The following is a 19,392-nucleotide window of genomic DNA, read 5'->3' as shown; positions in this document are numbered from 1 at the left end:
CTGCCAACACAGCATACCCTCTCCTCTCACTGTAGTACGAACACAACGGACAGACTCAGACGGGAAGTGCAAATCCAACTGTCCGAACTAAACAAAAAAACACCAACAGCACATACTTTAACTACACCACACACACACACACACAGTAGGGATTAATATTTTCCCAGAAAAATCGACCAAGTTTCAGAAGTACTCATTTAAAGCATTTAAAACCAAGATATGGTCAATATGCTAAGGTTCTTTCAAAATAAGATCGTCTCTGCGGCACATTGCCGGTGTTGTGCCGAAAGTCTCCTCCCTTTCAGAACCGCCCCTTCTTCTATCTTGGGACTGCAAGGCCTGGCACACTTCAGAAACATTTTGATAGCTCATGTTGACCAGTAGTGTGTGCCACAGAAAGTATTTGACTCTAGCCACAAAATTAAGGAAATTAGAAGGGGGCAGGGGGCGGGGGGGATTTCGGCAAGGCCATTTTCTTCTGCCTGCCTAAACCCCCCTCCCGTTTTCCTTGATTTTGTGGCAAGAGTCAAATACTTTGTGGCACACACTACTGGTCAACATGAGCTATCAAAATGGTTCTGAAGTGTGCCCGTGTGTATCCTCTACCAAAATTATTCTGAAGTGTGCCAGACCTTGCAGTTCCAAGATAGAAGGAGCAGGAAAATTTCAGCAGGCAAGGAAACTAGCAAGCAAGTCGCAGCCTTTTGCACACAATGCATATATATTTTTTTTATACTGTGTTATTGACTTGTTTATTGTTTACTCCATGTGTAACTGTGTTGTCTGTTCACACTGCTATGCTTTATCTTGGCCAGGTCGCAGTTGTAAATGAGAACTTGTTCTCAACAAGCCTACCTGGTTAAATAAAGGTGAAATAAATAAATTAAAAAATTAAAAAATGAACAATCGAGTCTGAGCGTTCACGCGAAAGGGGGGGGGGGGGGATTCTGTCAGGGGGGAGATTTTCGGCACAACACCAGCTTGGCTGCTCCACTATGTAAAGATTTCACAGCAAGTGAAAACTGATATTTAGTAATGATAGAGGTCGACCGATTAATCGGAATGGGCGATTAATTAGGGCCGATTTCAAGTTTTCATAACAATCGGAAATCGGTATATTTGGGCGCCGATTTAAAAAAGTTTATACCTTTATTTAACTAGGCAAGTCAGTTAAGAACACATTATTTTCAATGACGGCCTAGGAATGGTGGGTTAACTGCCTTGTTCAGGGGCAGAACGACAGATTTTCACCTTGTCGGCTCGGGGGATCCAATCTTGCAACCTTACAGTTAACTAGTCCAACGGTCTAACCACCTGCCTCTCATTGCACTCCACGAGGAGCCTGCCTGTTACGCAAATGCAGTAGAAGCCAAGGTAAGTCGCTAGCTAGCATTAAACTTATCTTATAAAAAACAATCATTCATAATCACTAGTTATAACTACACATGGTTGATGATATTACTAGTTTATCTAGTGTGTCCTGCGTTGCATATAATCGATGCAACGCTGGGGGATGATTAAACAAAAGCGCATTTGCGGAAAAGGACAATCGGTGGACGACTGTACCTAACCATAAACACCAATGCCTTTCTTAAAATCAATACACAGAAGTATATATTTTTAAACCTGCATATTTAGCTAAAATAAATCCAGGTTAACAGGCAATATTAATCAGGTGAAATTGTCATTTCTCTTCCGTTCATTGCACGCTGTCAGGGTATATGCAACAGTTGGGCAGCCTGGCTCATTGCGAACGAATATTTGCCAGAATTTTACGTAATTATGACATAACATTGAAGGTTGTGCAATGTAACAAGAATATTTAGATTTAGGGATGCCACCCTTTCGGTATTTTATCTAACGGCTCCGTATTTCACTGAAATAAACGTTTTGTTTTCGAAATGATAGTTTTCAGATTCGACCATATTAATGACCAAAGGCTCGTATTTCTGTGTGTTATTATGTTATAATTAAGTCTATGATTTGATGGAGCAGTCTGACTGGTAGGCAGCACTAGGCTCGCAAGCATTCATTCAAACAGCACTTTCGTGCATTTTGCCAGCAGCTCTTCGCAAGCACAGCGCTGTTTTGACTTCAAGCCTATCAGCCTAATGGCTGGTGTGAAATGGCTAGCTAGTTAGCTAGGGTGTGCGCTAATAGCGTTTCTAACGTCACTCTCACTCTGAGACTTGGAGTAGTTATTCCCATTGCTCTGCAGGGGCCGCGGCTTTTGTGGAGCAATGGGTAACGCTGTTTCGAGTGTGGCTGTTGTCGATGTGTTCCTGGTTCGAGCCCAGGTAGGGGCGAGGAGAGGGATAGAAGCTATACTGTTCCACTGGCAATACTATAGTGCCTATAAGAACATCCAATAGTCAAAGGTATATGAAATACAAACGGTAGAGAGAAATAGTCCTATAAATACTATATTAACTACAACCTAAAACGTCTTACCTTGGAATATTGAAGTCTCGTGTTGAAAAGGATACACCAACTTTCATATTTTCTCATGTTCTGAGCAAGGAACCCAAACGTTAGCTTTTTTACATGGCACATATTGCACATTTACTTCTCCAACACTTTGTTTTTGCATTATTTAAACCAAATTGAACATGTTTCATTATTTATTTGAGGCTAAATTGATTTTTATTTATGTATTATATTAAGTTAAAATAAAATAAGTGTTCATTCGGTATTGTTGTAATTGTCATTATTACAAATAAATACATTTTTTATTTTCTATAAAATCGTCCGATTAATCGGTATCCGCTTTTTTTTGGTCCTCCAATAATTGGTATCGGCGTTGAAAAAAAATCATAAATCGGTCGACCTCTAAATGATAGAGTAACTTTGATTACCAATGACATTGTTGTGAACTACGAAACAGGCCGTTCATAAATTCCCAGCATTATCATGTTCCTCCATTAATTCAGCACATTTCAGCAGTAGGCCTAGGCTACCTCGACACAGAGCGCACCCGGATCGTACAAACTTTGTATCGGCAGTCAAACAAAAGTCAAATGACCAAAGTTGCTAAGCTTGCTAGATAACCAACAAATGACAGAATCTCCAAGTTGGCAAAATCGAGTTGATACCACAGATAGCAGACCAGCTCATAAATAACAGGAAAATTGAGAGTAAATTGTTTAAATATCAAGGCATCTTAACGTGGACCATCTGTTTAAAAAAATATATATATCCATAGCCACTCTCATACCATTTGTTGATAACACATTCTCTACCGAATCTCTCATATGGGCAGCAAAAGGAAACAGCGAAGAGAAGCAGGTGAAATGTTAGAGGTATTTTGACATGCATAGGCGAGACGTGCTTTGATAATGCCACATATGGATCACAGAATAAAGTTAGGAGTCACGATTTTGGGTTTCAGTGGGATTGGGGTAACAGGAATAGATAAAGCCAATAGATAAATAAAACACTTGATTTAAGGCTACATGATTGCATGCTACATTGTTCTGATCGGTGATAGCTAAATTTGTTTGCTCATCGATCACTTATCCATCCAGAGATCAATTAACTAATAGACAGAGATAGAGATTCCGTGAAACAAAATCACATTGATTGACTATCAGACAAGTCACAGGCTTTGGGTCTGAAGTAGGACAGTTTACTATGTGAGTGAAGCACAAAATCCACTTGCGCAACATGCTCGCAAAATGTTCTGATCAGCTAATATGAGCAAACTAGAAGAGAGACTAGCACTCACTTCAAATTTAGCTAACATTTTCCCAGCCTAATTGTTACCAAACATCCAAACAGAGATTCAGTGACAACAACAATCGGACATTTATCTCGACGAGTCCTCCACGCTCGCCTCAGAGCAGCGCTATCCCAATGAAAATGATGCTGAAATTAGAATTGCTTACAATTAGTACAATGGTTGCATTTTACTTTGCATTACATACACCTTGATACATATCAGTTAAAACACAACCAGTAGGTCAAAGAGCCAGACCAACATGATACAAACACGTCTACAGACGTCATAAAGACGTCAGTGAAAACTCAATTGAGACAGACAAACAAACACGCACCTAAGAGTGATCGTATTTGAAACACAAAACACACCCATGAACATAGAAAGCAAGTGGGAGGGGTGGCAAACATGCATGAACAACTTTGGGATTTGATTCAAACGGTATGAAAAGAAGCGAGACACTGACTCGGGGAATAAAACACTATGTGAAAGGCTGTTAGTCACAGTTTTGCTACCAGTCTAAAAGGGCATAAAGATGCACTGCTGCATTAAAAAGGATCACTAATCCCCCCCAGATAAAAACGAGCAGCTTCGTCAAAACCTTGAAACCCGAATTAAAAGACTTGTTAAATTCCGGTGTCACTGTGCCTATGGCTCTACAACGTCCCGTCCCCCGACCTCCCTCCTGCTCTCACCTTGAGAGAACGTGGAGTCTAGCAAGCAAAAGCGTCAAGACAAACAAGAAAGCAGAAGCTCTGGAAACAAAGTGCTGCCGTGTCACAACTTCCTGTGGAAATAAACATTCAAACCTTGGGAATAACACCTGCCGAGCAGCTAACCGGAGTAAGACGCGCAAGCGGCGGATTCCCAGGACAGGCCTTGAGTCGCTTTGATCCCAAAGATACGGTTGACTAAAACAAAACACTGCAAACCAGGATACAGTTTCAAAATACTGTACAAGCAACAATTACCGTCGGCATCAGTTTACCAGACGAGGTAAAAATCTGTCGTTCTGCCCGTGAACAAGGCAGTTAAACCCACTGTTCCCCGGTAGGCCGTCACTGTAAATAAGAATTTGTTCTTAACTGGACTTGCCTAGTTAAATAAAAAAGGTGGGGGGGGGGGAAAAATGACAGATGAAAAACCACAAAATCGCTAGGTCACAAAACACAGAGTTTAAAATGGTGGGAAACTGTCCTCTCTCAGGCTGTGGGGCCACCTCTGAGTCACTCAACAGAAATGCAACCTCAAATGACTTTCACAAAGAAACCTAATGGAAGAAATGCCTTCATTACCTTCCCATGAAGGCATTTGGCTTACTTCTGCGTTTGCACTAATTGGTAAACGGCCAGGCCAGATTCCATATGTATAGCGGATTAAGTTTGCAGAGCTTAAAATGATTTTAAAAAGAAAACGCCCGTTTTGAATCCCCTTAACTGAAAAGGAGGCCATGTAGGAACTTGTGAATAAACAGAGAAACAAACTGCAAAGTACAAAAAAATCTGCCCTGATAGACAAAATAATTTAATATTCTCCCCATCCATGCTTGGCATACAGTCTCCTCCATAAGACCAGGTGCCGCCCACTACATCCACCACCCCCTCAGTGTTGGGTTGGCTGGTGATCCGTGAAGTGTCATGAGATTCCACCAAATGAGAGGGGGGGAGGTTGCTGGAGTGTCTGAGCAGCCATTGTTGCCGGCATCCAGGGTTCAAAAGGGGGGGAAAAAAGTCATGAGAGAGCAGCCTCAAGTAATGATTGGCTAAGAGGAGAGATCTTAGGGGGGAGGGACGTGGGACTGGACTTTCGGTGCTCAGAGCCTTGAGGAGAGGTTTGGAATGAGGGGGGGGGGCAGAGCAGCCATATGGGGGGCTGTCGTCGTCAACAAGGCACAGGCGGTGGCTAATGAACCAGAGCAAACTTTCACACAACAGGGCCCCTTCTAAGCGCCCAGGGCAGCAGAGCCTTCACACCCACAAAGGGGAAGTCATACTAACCCATAAAGTACAAGCTAGGAGGACAAGCCAGACAACCCTCTACCACCACTTCAGCAAAACACTGATGGCCAGGCTCCTACTTTCTACCAAACACGTCAACATTCAGGAACATAATGCTTTTTTTTTTTAAATTTTAAAGGCACCCCCCTTTCACAAATTACTATTTGAATATGAATACAGTGGAGAGAGGCATTTGTTTTCACTCTCGTGGTGGTGAAAGGGGTCAGTGTATTGAGGCCAGACGGTGACGTAAACTATCTGCCGTTCTATTGAAGTACTGACACGAGGTGGTGTTACATTTCTCCTGGGGCCATCAAATGTGCCTTTCCTGCTGTAAAACTACCCCCTGGTGCTGTAACGCCCTGAGGGAGGACAGTCAGGGAGCAAAAAGCTAGTTACCCTAGGCTCCAGTTCCTGGCCAGTGTCCAGAACAGAAGTAGGTCATGGTTATTGCCTGCACGCTGACGAGATGGGGTCGGTCATGGGTTTCAAAAGCCGGGTGGGTCACAGAGAGTCATTTCGGGAAGAGCGACGAATCCCTGAGATGCCTCACCCATAGCCCACCTCACTCACAGCACCAATTGAGTCCATGTAGGCTAACAAGCATGCAACCACAGCCTATTCACACTGACCGTAAAACGTGTGCCAACTGGGCTAGTTTGAGCAGCCTAACAGTAGGAGATCCCTGAGAAGACAATAAAACAACATTAGATTACAGGAAGTGCTTTATGGAATATCATATTTCTTAATATCCTTTAAACTGAGTGGATAGCCTGTTAACTTACCCCAAGCTGACAAGGTACAAATCTGTCATTCTGCCACTGAACAAGGCAGTTAACCCACTCTTCCTAGGCCATCATTGACAATAAGAAGTTGTTCTTAACTGACTTGCATAGTTAAATAAAAAGGTAAAATAAAAAAATACCTGCCTAACTCATCACTTTAGTGGATGGAGGGAGTAGGGGGGGAAGAGATGATTTTACCACTGTACCCCTCCCACTTATTAATTCATGCCTCCCAAGCATTCCAGGAACAAAAAGACTTTCGTTTCCCACCTTGTCATTTTGTACTTTCAGTTACTGCTGCGTGATTTGCCTCCGGTTTTGGAGAAACGGTGGGTTCTTAAATGGAGGAAATTATCCACAGGGGGCAGCCCCGGCACTCCCCTAATGCCCAGATCGATTTTCATTCGGAGTGAAACACTCCCGATTGATCAATCCCTCTCCACCACTAGCCAAGCGGAGGTGGCTGGACTGGGACTGAGCCAGTAAAGCCCAGCTCGGTCGGACTTGCTCAGTTTCGTCCCACCTGGTCTCTCAGCTGCCGCGGGCCAAGAGCCACGTCGTCATGGTAATCCCCGTGGTGACTGTGGGCCGCCAAGGCACAGACAGAGTTCACAACCCATCCTCGCTCCGCACACACCACAGAGGTGTGCAGACACACAAAACACAGATGCAAAGCAGACCGACATATCAGCATGATCAGGAGCAACCCCCACAGAGTTGGGGCCGACGATCATAGAGTACAAAGCCTCGACAACTGAGATTCTGATTGCGAGGGAACCATAAACATGTCGAGGAGAAATTGGATGAATAGATTGACAGATGAGATCAAAAATGTCCACGCCGGTGTAGGCTAGACTACATCTTCCATGGAAATAATCAAACAGCGCTAATTAGGGGAAACTAGCATTCCCCGCTAATTTCCTGCTGGTCATTAGCATATTTTGGTGTGATCATGGCCCAGTGCTTTATTTAAGTGAGAGGAGGACGATGAAATATTCATGATGTATTAATCTGACAAGAGTAAGCAAACAACGGCGAACCGGGGAGCATGACCCACCCCCCCACCCCCCCCCCCGAGTATCAGGCCGTGGCATGCAGCAAATTACATGTTCTGTGTTAACCTCGAGTGCCACATCCACTCTACTATCATGCCAAGATCTGTCCAGAGAATAACTGCCATCGACGTGTGAAAATGGTATTCATAATGCTATTTTAAACATGATAAGACGGGGATGCCGTCTTTGCTTGGCCAGGTTTGCTAATACATCTCTGGCACCGTGTCAACAAAATGCCACGCTCTGCGTCGTAAAGGAGGAAATGGAAATATGGCAGCAAGCCACCGCCGCCCCAAATCACATCAGTGTTTCCATTTCATTTTGATCGCACAGAATGAACGAGAGAGAGAGAGAGAGAGAGCAACGCAGCATGGCCAGCCCCCTCCTCTTCAAGAGGATTTACTCAAGTGGGAACATTCCTGCTGATGACGCAGTTGCGAAAATGAAAATGCACCATCCCGCCGACCCATCCCTCGGCCTGATATTGCAGCCTTGGGGGGGCTTCATAGAGGAAAGAACACAGACACATAAAATACACACGTACATTGGGTAACTCTTAGACGTGCAGTGCTCACTCAAAAACACTCTGGCTCTCATAAAAACACCCCCCTTCAACGGAGTGGAGGAGTCCCCGGAGTGACCTTGAGATGTGGCGGCCTGCTAGTGAAGTGGCTAAAGTACAAAGTCAATACCGGCCGACTAAACTGGTTAACTATTAAATGGGGGATCATGATCTAGCCGTCTGCTGGGAAAGTTGTAAGGAGGAAGAAACAAGTAATACGCAGCAAAACTCAAGAGAGGAGGCATGTTGGAAAGTTGGGACAGATTTCACAGTTTATGATAGAGTACTCTGATATAGGCTGTAATGTAACTAGCAGCACAGACACGGAGTACACCCAACATTAGGAACACCTTCCTAATACAGAGTTGCACCCCCTCCGTTTGCCCTCAGATCAGCCTCAATTCGCCGGGGCATGGACTCCACAAGGCGTCGAAAGCGTTCCACAGGGACGCTGGCCCATGTTGGCTCCACTGCTTCCCACAGTTGTGTCAAGTTGGCTGGGTGTCATTTGGGGTGGTGGACCATTGGTGAGACACACAGGAAACGGTTGATTGTTACAGTTCTTGACACAAACTGGTGTGGCTGGCACATACTACTCTGTAGCGGTGCGTGGGTGACAATCTACCGGGGAAGCCAAGCCAATAGAAAAACCATATTACAACCTGTTGTGATAATTGCGGTTTTTGCTCTACAACCCATTCGTTCAGACACCAATGTGAGACACCATAATGACGTGACCAAAAACAAAAAAGAAGACAGTCACAGTGGCGGAATAAATTCAACTACACGCGCGTTTGTTTCATCACAAAACCAGAGAACATCTGTCTGGGGAAGTCCACAAGCAAATATTGCATGTAACAGTTCCATGACCTGCAGCATGGTCAAGCAAGTCCATGTTTGTCCGTTTACTAAAACTACTGATTTAGAACCACAGAGAGTTACCACAAGTCAGCACAAAGACAACAGGAGCACCCACTCTGATATTCCAGCACCATTTCAACTTAAAACATCAAATCAACAAGGCAATTTTCTTAGTTTAATACACTGAAAACAATGTAGTCATGTGGCTGTCCATGGTACTGATTTGTGTCCGTCTGTGTGCAAGTTTTTAAAAAGATTTTAACTTAACTACTTGTAGACTAGTTGAACACCAATGCTATCCTCCTCTCTTTCATGATGGCAAAACAGTATATGGCTGTCATACAGTACACTTGGTTTTCATTGGCTACCTAGCTAAAATGTTTGCTAGCCTAACTTCCTCACATGGGCAACAATGAACCAGCTAAGATGGCTAGCTAGTTAATGTAGGCTTACATCTAGGCTACATATTGAACTTCAATCTGCCCAGGCCAGTGGCACAATATATGCATTTATGGTAAGTTCAGAATCAATCATAATCATTGGCCTGTACAGAGAATTAAGTCAAAACCACACGTCCAAATTCACATCTCCATCCGTGGCTTGGGAAAAGGCCAATTTAGCAAGCCAGCTACTGCAGGACATCAACAAAATGGGTACCAGAAAACAGACACATTTGTCTGACAATGATGTTTTGCTTAGGATGTTGTTTGATTGGTGTGAAGCCAAATCCAAAACTGGTCTCCCTTTCGGGGTGTTTTGCTGCACCAGGACAACCCACTGTTGACCTCAGCTCAAATTATTTATTATTATTTTTTTATATCAAGGTAGGCCAGATGCTTTCTGGCATTAATCAACTGCTACAGCTCTTTCATTCCAGACAGCATCAGATACATGGGCTACACATACTGAGACAGAGTTTCTGTTTCCACTCACTCGGATGATTTCTCCGGTGAGTTTCAGCCACCTGCGAATTGACCGAAAAATTCTGAAAAAAGACTAAAGAGAAAAATAATGTTTACTTGTCATCCATGAAGACACACCAATGCTACTACCATACCCCATTCAAAGGCACTGAAAATTATCATCTTACCCATTCACCTTCTGAATGGCACACTAAGACAATCCATGTCTCAATTGTCAAGGCTTAAAAATCCTTCAACAGTGTCCGGGGCTACCAGGCACTGCCTGTGTGTGAACATGTGTTTTAAAAGCCTTCCCATATCTGCTGCTCCTGCCACATTCCTCTTAGAGGCTGAAAGGTCAGAGGTCAAGAGTGGAAAAAGGTTGAGATGAGGCACCACGTTGACAGCTCCATCGTTTTACAGCTCTATGGACAGAGAATATCTAAAAAAAATATATATACACCACTGATTGTGAGAGACACTCTGGCTGTGAACGCAGCCCATAGAGTACGCACCAGCCCAAGCCACGTCAGTGCTAACCTGAGCAGTCGAGAGAAAATTACCTGGAATTTAGATAATGGGTGACATTTCTACAGGTGACACGAGCCAAAAGCATCACTCTGGGAGAAGAGCAGATTGCAAGGGCAGATAAAGGGGAGAAAGATGACAAAATGGACCAGCACTTACGTGTGGGGATGTTGTTAAAGCATATTTGCAATTGGCGGTGTGTCATAGGGCAGCGTGTTCTCATTCCAGTGAGTTTCCGTTCATGAAAAGTTCAGTTTTAGTTAGATTTCCCTTTGACCAAACTAGGCCTATAGATAGAATGCGTCCCAACTGGCACCCTATTCCCTGCATTACTTTAGGCCTTGGTCAAGACAAAGTAGTGCACTATATAGGGAATAGGGTGCCATTTGGGACGTAGGGCTAGTTATGGCCCCTCACAAGTGTCTGGATATATTTAGTCTTCAATGTAGTACGGTTTTATCCAATCTCTGACTTCCCTGAACTTTTAAACAGTAACATCATTGGCCTAAAGTATGAGGGGGGGGGCCTAAACGCAGCCTAAAACACAGCCTAAAACAAACCCGCATCACTCTCAGAGAAATAAACTTGGCAATGCGCTTACGATTAGTATAAACTTCCATGACAAAGTTTCCTATCATGGTTACAATGGGATACCTGTCCTTTGGGTGATTTGACTTAAACTGGCATCATTGCGACCCAACATGAGATGTGGTCTCCACGATCAGTGAGAATACGCAAAGCACAACCCTAGCCTACTATCAAAGTAATATGGCCATGACGATGAAAATGATTTGGGATGCAGGCCAGGCCTACCCAGGCCAGATTACATTAACAGCAATACACAACAGAATTCCAACTGACTTGGCTAATAAGTCTAGGCCTAATAAATATTGTGCTTATTCATTATACATGGGAGTTTATAGCAGTGTGATGCAAGGTCACACACACTCCCACAGTGCACATTGCTTTATTCTGTTAAAGTATACTGCAAATAAAACGCTTCAGTACATATCCTCGTTTGGCTACGATATCAGTGAAGTGGGTTCAATTCTTGTGTACGAGGGGGCGGTGTCCGGGGTGATTTAGGCAGACCCTGGGAAAGGTAATTGACAGGCTGGCTGCAGACCTTTTTTTTGTTCACGCTTGAAAGGGAGCGAGGTTAGGGGGGGGTAGGCCAGGAAGGGAATCATAAACCATTGCAGTCCCTGAGAATGGCAGTCAATGGCTTTGTGTGCCAATAAAATGAGTTCACAATCTGCTCACAAAACACACACCATACCGCACGCCATGGAGACCCTTAAGGATGCAGGCAAGGGTGCCCAGTTTTGGAATGGTAAAGGACACCCATTGTAAACTCTAATGGAGACCAACGGTGGTCACTGTTCATGTACACAGTGGTAATATGACCAAAACCACACTTTTGTGTTTTAATCCGTCAACACATTACTTACTTGTCATATTCTGCGTTGTCCTTTTCACAGCGTGCGTCCTTGTGTTTCTGCCAATCCTTGCCGTGTTTGCAGGTGGTGAGGAGCACCACGTCCTCCTGGTTATGGACATGATATAAGGCATTCCTCGTGTCTGACCCTATCCCTGTAAGGTATCGCTTCCCCTTAAACACGAGCATGTATTTCCTGAAAGGTGGGATGGAGTTGTACTTTAGGTACCCCCTGTCCCCTCCGGTCCTAGGGTGCTCCTTGGAGAACAGCGGGATGGACACGTCAAAGTTGGGCCTGAAGATCTCGGTACTGATGCTGGCCTTGGCCAACATGGCCTGGCCTATGTCGAAACCTAGGTCTTCCGTGTAGTCCGGCCATGTCCCAGAGTACAAGTTAAATATGAGGTGGTTTCTGCCGTTGTTCCAGAGATGAAGGTTCTGGACCTTGGTTTTGAGATTGTGCACGTACTGCGGAGACAGCGAGTCCCGGTCCAGGGTGTCCAAGCTCAGGATGAATAGACAAGCTTGACCCGGGTCAGTGGTGTAGAACCTGGATCCCTCAACAATCGACAAAATATTCTGGTAACTTTCGGAGATTTTCTCCCCTTTCTGCTGGGGGTAGACATACACTTTGAAATCGTTCCTTTTGCATGCTGAGAAATCAAAGCACGAATCCATGCGACATCTTTTGCCTTTGTACACACTTGTGTTAACGTCCCTCTTTTGCCTTGGCGATATGTGAATGTTGTATTCCTCGGTGTCCGGTTGATCCCAGAGTAGGAATTGTTGTAAAGGGTCCGAGAAGTGTGGCCACGGCTGGTCGGGGCGATATCCATTATGGCTCCGGTCATGCCGGTTCCTGCCCGAAGATGGAAGTTGTACACCTCCAAAGTAGAACAGTAGAACTAGACATGTACCGGCAGAGAGCAGGATTAAATATCGTTTTTTGGCCTGCATGTGTCCTACGAATAGGGGCAAGTTGTTTACAAATAAATTCGAAGTGGCCAGAAGTTAGGCTCTCACCACTTCCAACTGCACCCCTCTGCCATCTTCCAGCCCGCAAAGATTTCAAACTCGTGTCTTCCCACTTCTTCGTATTCCGTGCCCCAATCCAGCGATTGATCCAGAGCATGTGGGCGATTTTAAATGCGTTTTCTCCCCCTTCTAGCTAGTTTTACCATTTCACTCCCTCGACCAAGTAAAAACAAATCAGATATCCTACGCTCTCTGCCCCTCTCGCTCCCTCCCTCATACAGCCAAGCTGTATTCAAATGCTAAACTGCGCCCGGTTAGAGGTGCCCGAAGCCTTTTTATTAGCTCTTTACCCTGCGAGAGTAGCGGCAGGGGTTCGTGAGGTTCCCTGCCTTGGCCAACACAGAAAAGGTATCCCACGTCTGAGATGTAAAAGTCGTTAACACGCCGGCTGGGATTTAAAGCAGTCGGTGTGGCGGGTTTAGATCCAGAGGTCTCGGAGTAGAATTCGTCTTGTTCCTCGCGCTTTCTAAAGCGATATTTCACTCCATGGTTCCATAAACGAACGAGTAAAGCGTAGTAGAACAAGAGCGGTTCATCAGTGCAAATGTAGCCCCACAAATCCCTGCATTTCTCTTATGTTTTAATCTCCCGACAGACCTCATACACGCAACAAAAAAAATAATCTCATCGGAGAATAGGGCCTGATATAAACGAAGAAACGGACGCAACGATCTCAGACAGTACTTACAGTTACAATGTGACTTCGCAAATGCATTGAAATTGTTACCGATATGGGATTCCTTGATCCTAGTGTCCAATTACCAAACACTCAATTGTTCCGATTCTTACTCTGTAATGTTCCAATCCCGACACGATGGAAGCAGATTTGACGTCCCATCAGTGTGTATACGCTTTTCTCATTGGTCTATCCTTGGGACCGGAAAAGGCAGTGCTTCGAATGCACCCATTCACAACTGCAGCGCTCTCGCCGAAGAATTTAAAGCGCGAGTAAAAATATCGAAAACTATCGAACACTTTGCGCAATAAGTATATATATATATATATATTGTTTTTCCATATTATATTGCAAGTAATTATTATAAACTGTCACCACTGTCTTGAAATAACTAGTTTGATGTTATTTCCTGTAGTAGAGGTTGACGCTGTGGCCAAGACCCAGTGTTGCTTTAGTGTGCAAACAAAATTACGGTAACCAAACGTGAGTGCCCTACGGTAACGTTTACACAGCACAAATTGATGGTTCAGGAGTGAGTGAAAGTGTAGACCTATAGGTTGATCAGACATAATACATCTAAAGATTTTCACAAACATATAAAACATTTTTTATTTAAAACTATAAATGTGCAGAGCCGAAAAAGATAGTTTCACACAAACCAAAGTGCCCTGACTAATGACAAAGATTAATAGCTCCAAATCGCTCGAGGAGGCACACCATGCCTCATAATCTACACAGCTGCCATTTTGTGGAACAACACTCAGGCTGGGTGAAGGGGCCATCCTCGTTTTTTTATGGCTAATTAGTTTAGGAAGAAGGGGGGTGGTAATTAAACATGACCAATGAGAGGGACCGGCTGGGAGCTGGGCCAGAATCCTGGGGGTTAGCCAGCCTCAGTTTTACCCTTTTCATACTGCGGTGCCGAGTCCGACCTGAACCATACCGTGCTGGCAAAAAAATGTTTTTTGCACATTCGCCTGATTCACAATATTGTGCCAACCTGAACCATACTGTACTGGCTCAGATATTTCCTCTTCTCATGGTCTTTTCCAGCTTGGTTCCATAAATTATGGATGGGTGGAACCTGTACCCAGGCCAGTTCAATACAGCTCAGCTTAGTTCGGCTCGGCTCAGTAGTGTAAATAGTGTGCCGTTGAGACAAAGCCTCCTTTAGGCCCCCAACACCAGCCACCTTTAGGGCCATAGGGACCCCTTCATTTACCTTTGAAAGTAATTGTGCCCCTCGTGCTAATCGTGGCAATCACTTGCTGGCAATTACATTTAATTTAATCACCAATTAATTGCTGTTATAATTTATACCTAATCTGACCCACTTTTCCTACATGGTGTTACATGAGATTTTTTATTTTATTGAATCCTTATTTAACTAGGCAAGTCAGTTAAGAACAAATTATTATTTACAATGACTGGCTACACCGGCCAAACCCGGACGAGGCTGGGCCAATTGTGCGCCGCCCTATGGGACTCCCAATCACGGCCGGTTGTGATACAGCCTGGAATCGAACAAGGATGTCTGAAGTGACACCTCTAGCACGGAGATACAGTGCCTTAGACCCCTGCGTCACTCGGGAGCCCCACTCGGGAGCTAAACGAACCAACTCCAGACAGGGCACCTCTGGTTGGTTGAGAACAGCTAGATTACCTGAAGGATTGCTATGGTATACAGATGAGCTGTTTGTGAAGCAGCACTTCCTCCCCGCATCGGCAGGCGACTGTGATAAAGGCCACGGTAAATTAGGGCGGCGGTAAACAAATACCCACGGCTGGGAAGGTAATCCCAGGGTTCAGGGAGTTCTAGGCAGATGGAAGACAAAACAGCCTTTGAGAGTGCAGATCGGGCACAGATAACTCCCCTTAGGATGATGTAACGAGCTCGAGTGCTCCAGGAGGCTGGAGACGCAGATAGACCTGGATAAAGGATGTGTGTGTGTGTGTCTGTGTGTGTGAGCACGCAGTGTGTGTGTGTGTGTGTGTGTGTGTGAGCACAAAAACAGACAAACACAACAGGGCCGTGTAACCCAACCTCAAAATCCCAACACACCCTCATTGGGAACCAAAACACAGCAGGCCAGGATTTGTTGTGGGGGGGTGGGGTGGGGGGGGACAATAAAGGGTCTGCAAACCTAATAGAGGTCACTTTGTACAGACAGGGTGAGGGAGAGGCTCATAAAAACATGGAATTGAGTTATATTGATGTAATCTCCTATTCATGGTCTCCTTGGGAGTGTGTTCTACTGTACACAATGTTTATCCCTGGCATTGTTGTGATGGGGTTTAGGATACATTACACCTGTTCAAATATTCACTCCACATCCATTGTCTTGTCCCCGACGTGTTCTAATCATTTCTCAAGGATGATATCTGCAAACTTGGAGAGGTGAAAAGTTCGGAGGAGAAATATCAACTTAATCTAATAGAATCCCGGTCATTTAAATCCTTGAGGGCTCAACATCCCGATGCAATAAACATTGGTGGTAGACTTTCCCAAAGACAATAGACATCTCACAACAACGCCTAAAAAGGCCAGAGGACTTTTCAGTAAGTCATATAGTACAGTAGCATTGTACAGGCACAGTGCGACTCATGTAGCTACGGCTACTGAGTGGGAGTTAGTGTGGTCTTGGAAGTTGTGTTCTCCTTCTCTCACGCTCACGGAATACCTCTAGGCGAATGAATGTTAAGTTGGGGTTCCCAGCCTTTTCAAATGCTGCTCAGAGCTTGGTGTGTGGGATGCTATAGCAATCTTCCTCCTTTTTATTTATTTATTTCAAATGACCTTTAGACTGCAGTAGCAGGGATTTCTTTAGGCAAAGTGAGGGTTTAAATGTTCTGGGATGTGGGAGGAGGACGGTCATCGTTTGCAGGGCTCAAAGCGAGCTGGGGCCGAAACGCTGAAATTTCATCTGGAATTCTACTGGGACGCCAAGGCAGCAAATGAACTGGAGCAGGTTAGATGTGGTGATAGGTTTTTGTCCTCATTAAAAATCCCTGCCGCTGACTCCTGAACCACTCATTTGTATTCCACTGCAATTTATCCGAGGCGGATTTTGATTTGGGATTTGGGTGATATTGAAGCCGAGAGAATACTTTTTTTTTTGTTCCTCGCAGAGTTTCTCATAAAAAAAAAAGCCTGCAGGAGGTACTTTACATATGGCATTGTTTTAAACTCCATGATTATAGAAAGAATCTCTTATTTTCAGTTGAGTGGCTTAGGAAAGAAGAAACAACAGAAACTCAAAGAGTTTGGAGATCCTTAGATGATGAAGAGTGTCAAATAACAACCTAACGGAGACTTACCACATCAAATATGACTATCACACAAGTAACTGCAGAACCGAATCATCACAAGTGTCAGTTTCATTAAAACTCTATATACTATTTTATTTAAATAAAATAACAGCACTGATTTCAACAATTTGAAATACGCTGATGTTGCAGAAGTGGATGGGTACTACAGTGCATGATGATTTGCGTGTGTTCAAAGCAATGTAGCTAATTCCCATTAGGGATTCCCACTGCATGCTAATCCACTTAATGTACAATTATCCATGCAAACCACAAGTGCATAGAATAATAAACAGACTTTACTAATCCCACTGATACTGTGTGTAAATAATATAGAACACAGACCATGTCAGCACACTATTCATAGTGAAACCAATCTCTCTCACACACACACACACACACACACACACACACACACACACACACACACGCCCTTGCGTATGCATGAACGCACATATACAGTGCATTCGGAAGGTATTCAAACCCCTTCCCCTTTTCCACATTTTGTTACGTTCCAGCCTTATTCTAAAATGGATTAAATTAAATGTTTTCCTTATCATTCTACACACAATAACCCATAATGGCAAAGTGAAAACTGTTTATTAGAAATTTTAGCAAATGTATAAAAAAAAAACGAAATACCTTAATAACATGAGTATTCAGACCCTTTGCTATGAGACTCGAAATTGTGCTCAGGTGCATCTTGTTTCCATCGATCATCCTTCAGATGTTTCTACAACTTGATTGGAGTCCACCTGTGGAAAATTCAATTGATTGGACATGATTTGGAAAGGTACACACCTGTCGATATAAGGTCCCACAGTTGACAGTGCATGTCAGAACAAAAACCAAGCCGCGAGGTCGAAGGAATTGTCCGTAGAGCTTCAAGACAGGATTGTGTCGGCACAGATCTGGGAAGGGTACTAAAAAATGTCTGCAGCATTGAAGGTCCCCAAGAGCACAGTGGCCTCCATCATTCTTAAATGGAAGAAGCTTGGAACCAGCAAGACTCTTCCTAGAGCTGGCAGCCCGGCCATACTGACCAATCGTGGGAGAAGGGCCTTGGTCAGGGAGGTGACCAAGAACCCAATGGTCACTCTGACAGAGTTACTCTGTGGAAATGGGAGAACCTTCCAGAAGGACAACCATCTCTGCAGCACTCCACCAATCAGGCCTTTATGGTAGAGTGGCCAGACGGAAACCACTCCTCAGTAAAAGGCACATGACAGCCTGCTTGGAGTTTGTCAGGCATCTAAAGGACTCTCAGACCATGAACAACTAGATTCTCTGGTCTGATGAAACAAAGGTTGAACTCTTTGGCCTGAATGCCAAGCGCCACATCTGGAGGAAACCAGGCCCCACCACTACGGTGAAGCATGGTAGTGGCAGCATCATGCTGTGGGGATGTTTATCAGCAGCAGGGACTGGGAGACTAGTCAGCATCAAGGGAAACATGAGCGGGGCAAGTACAGAGAGACCCTTGATAAAAACCTGCTCCAGAGTGCTCAGGACCACAGACTGGGGCGAAGGTTCACCTTCCAATAGGACGACGACCCTAAGCACACAGTCAAGACAACGCAGGAGTGGGTTCGGGACAAGTTTCTGAATGTCCTTGAGTGGCCCAGCCAGAGCCCGGACTTGAACCCAAACTAACATCTCTTGAGAGACCAAACAATGGCTGTGCAGCGATGCTTCCCATTCAACCCGAGAGAGCTTGAGAGGATATGCAGAGAAGAATGGGAGAAACTCCCCAAATGCAGGTGTGCCAAGCTTGTAGCGTCATACCCAAGGAGACGCAAATTTGTAATCGTTGCCAAAGGTTATTCAACAAAGTACTGAGTAAAGGGTCTAAATACTTACATAAATGTGATATTTCAGTTTTTATTTATTATTAGGTATTGTGTGTAGATGGATATTTAATCAATTTTAAAATAAAGCTGTAACATAACGTGAAAAGTCAAGGGGTCACAATACTTTCCGAATGCACTGTGCAGTACACACACGGTATATTCCATCCACATACACACAATCTCTTCCTGTCTTTTTCTTTGAAGAGATGCAGGGGAAAAGCCCTCCATTGCTGTGTGACTTAGTGTATTAACTCCACTGCCAAACATCTAAGCAGGCTTTTCTCACCCCTTTGAACTGCCTCATGCCAGATCCTCCATTTCCCTCTTCCAATCTGCTTGGATGGAAGCAGAGAGCTGGATGCAGTCCTTACCATGATTCTTTGCTGGAAAGATACTCCTAACACTGTGAGGAAATAGTCTCTCTTTCTCTCACCCTTTTTCTTGTTTTACCCATTTTAATGACTTCTTGTTCTAATTTTAGACAGCTCCAGGAAGAGCAAGATATAGTGTTAAAGAGACGTGAGAGAGATGGGGTGAGTCAGTGAGAAAGAGAACTTACAGTATGTGCTTTGATGCTGTCAGTATATAGCACATACCACTGATTACTCATAGTCAAATAGACATGGCTCAATTTCTCACCAGTGATGTAAAATTAATCAGAAATCCATTTCATAAAGCACAT

General features: G+C 44.3%; 1 protein-coding gene across 1 annotated transcript in view; it reads right to left on the bottom strand.

Annotated features, from left to right (window-relative positions):
• LOC110487634 (exostosin-1b-like) overlaps positions 1 to 13,722 on the bottom strand; it is a 99,322-nt gene extending 85,600 nt beyond the window's left edge. Inside the window, exon 1 of the mRNA XM_036971037.2 lies at positions 11,857 to 13,722. Within this exon, the coding sequence (XP_036826932.1) occupies positions 11,857 to 12,800 (944 nt within the window). The 5' untranslated portion in view covers positions 12,801 to 13,722. The remainder of the gene's footprint in view (positions 1 to 11,856) is intronic.
• Positions 13,723 to 19,392: the final 5,670 nt, after the last annotated feature.

The sequence above is a fragment of the Oncorhynchus mykiss genome, chromosome 30 (assembly GCF_057628025.1).
Source record: "Oncorhynchus mykiss isolate SJ-2025 chromosome 30, ASM5762802v1, whole genome shotgun sequence".
Classification (NCBI taxonomy): domain Eukaryota; kingdom Metazoa; phylum Chordata; class Actinopteri; order Salmoniformes; family Salmonidae; genus Oncorhynchus; species Oncorhynchus mykiss.
This window is presented reverse-complemented; position numbering and strand designations above follow the sequence as displayed.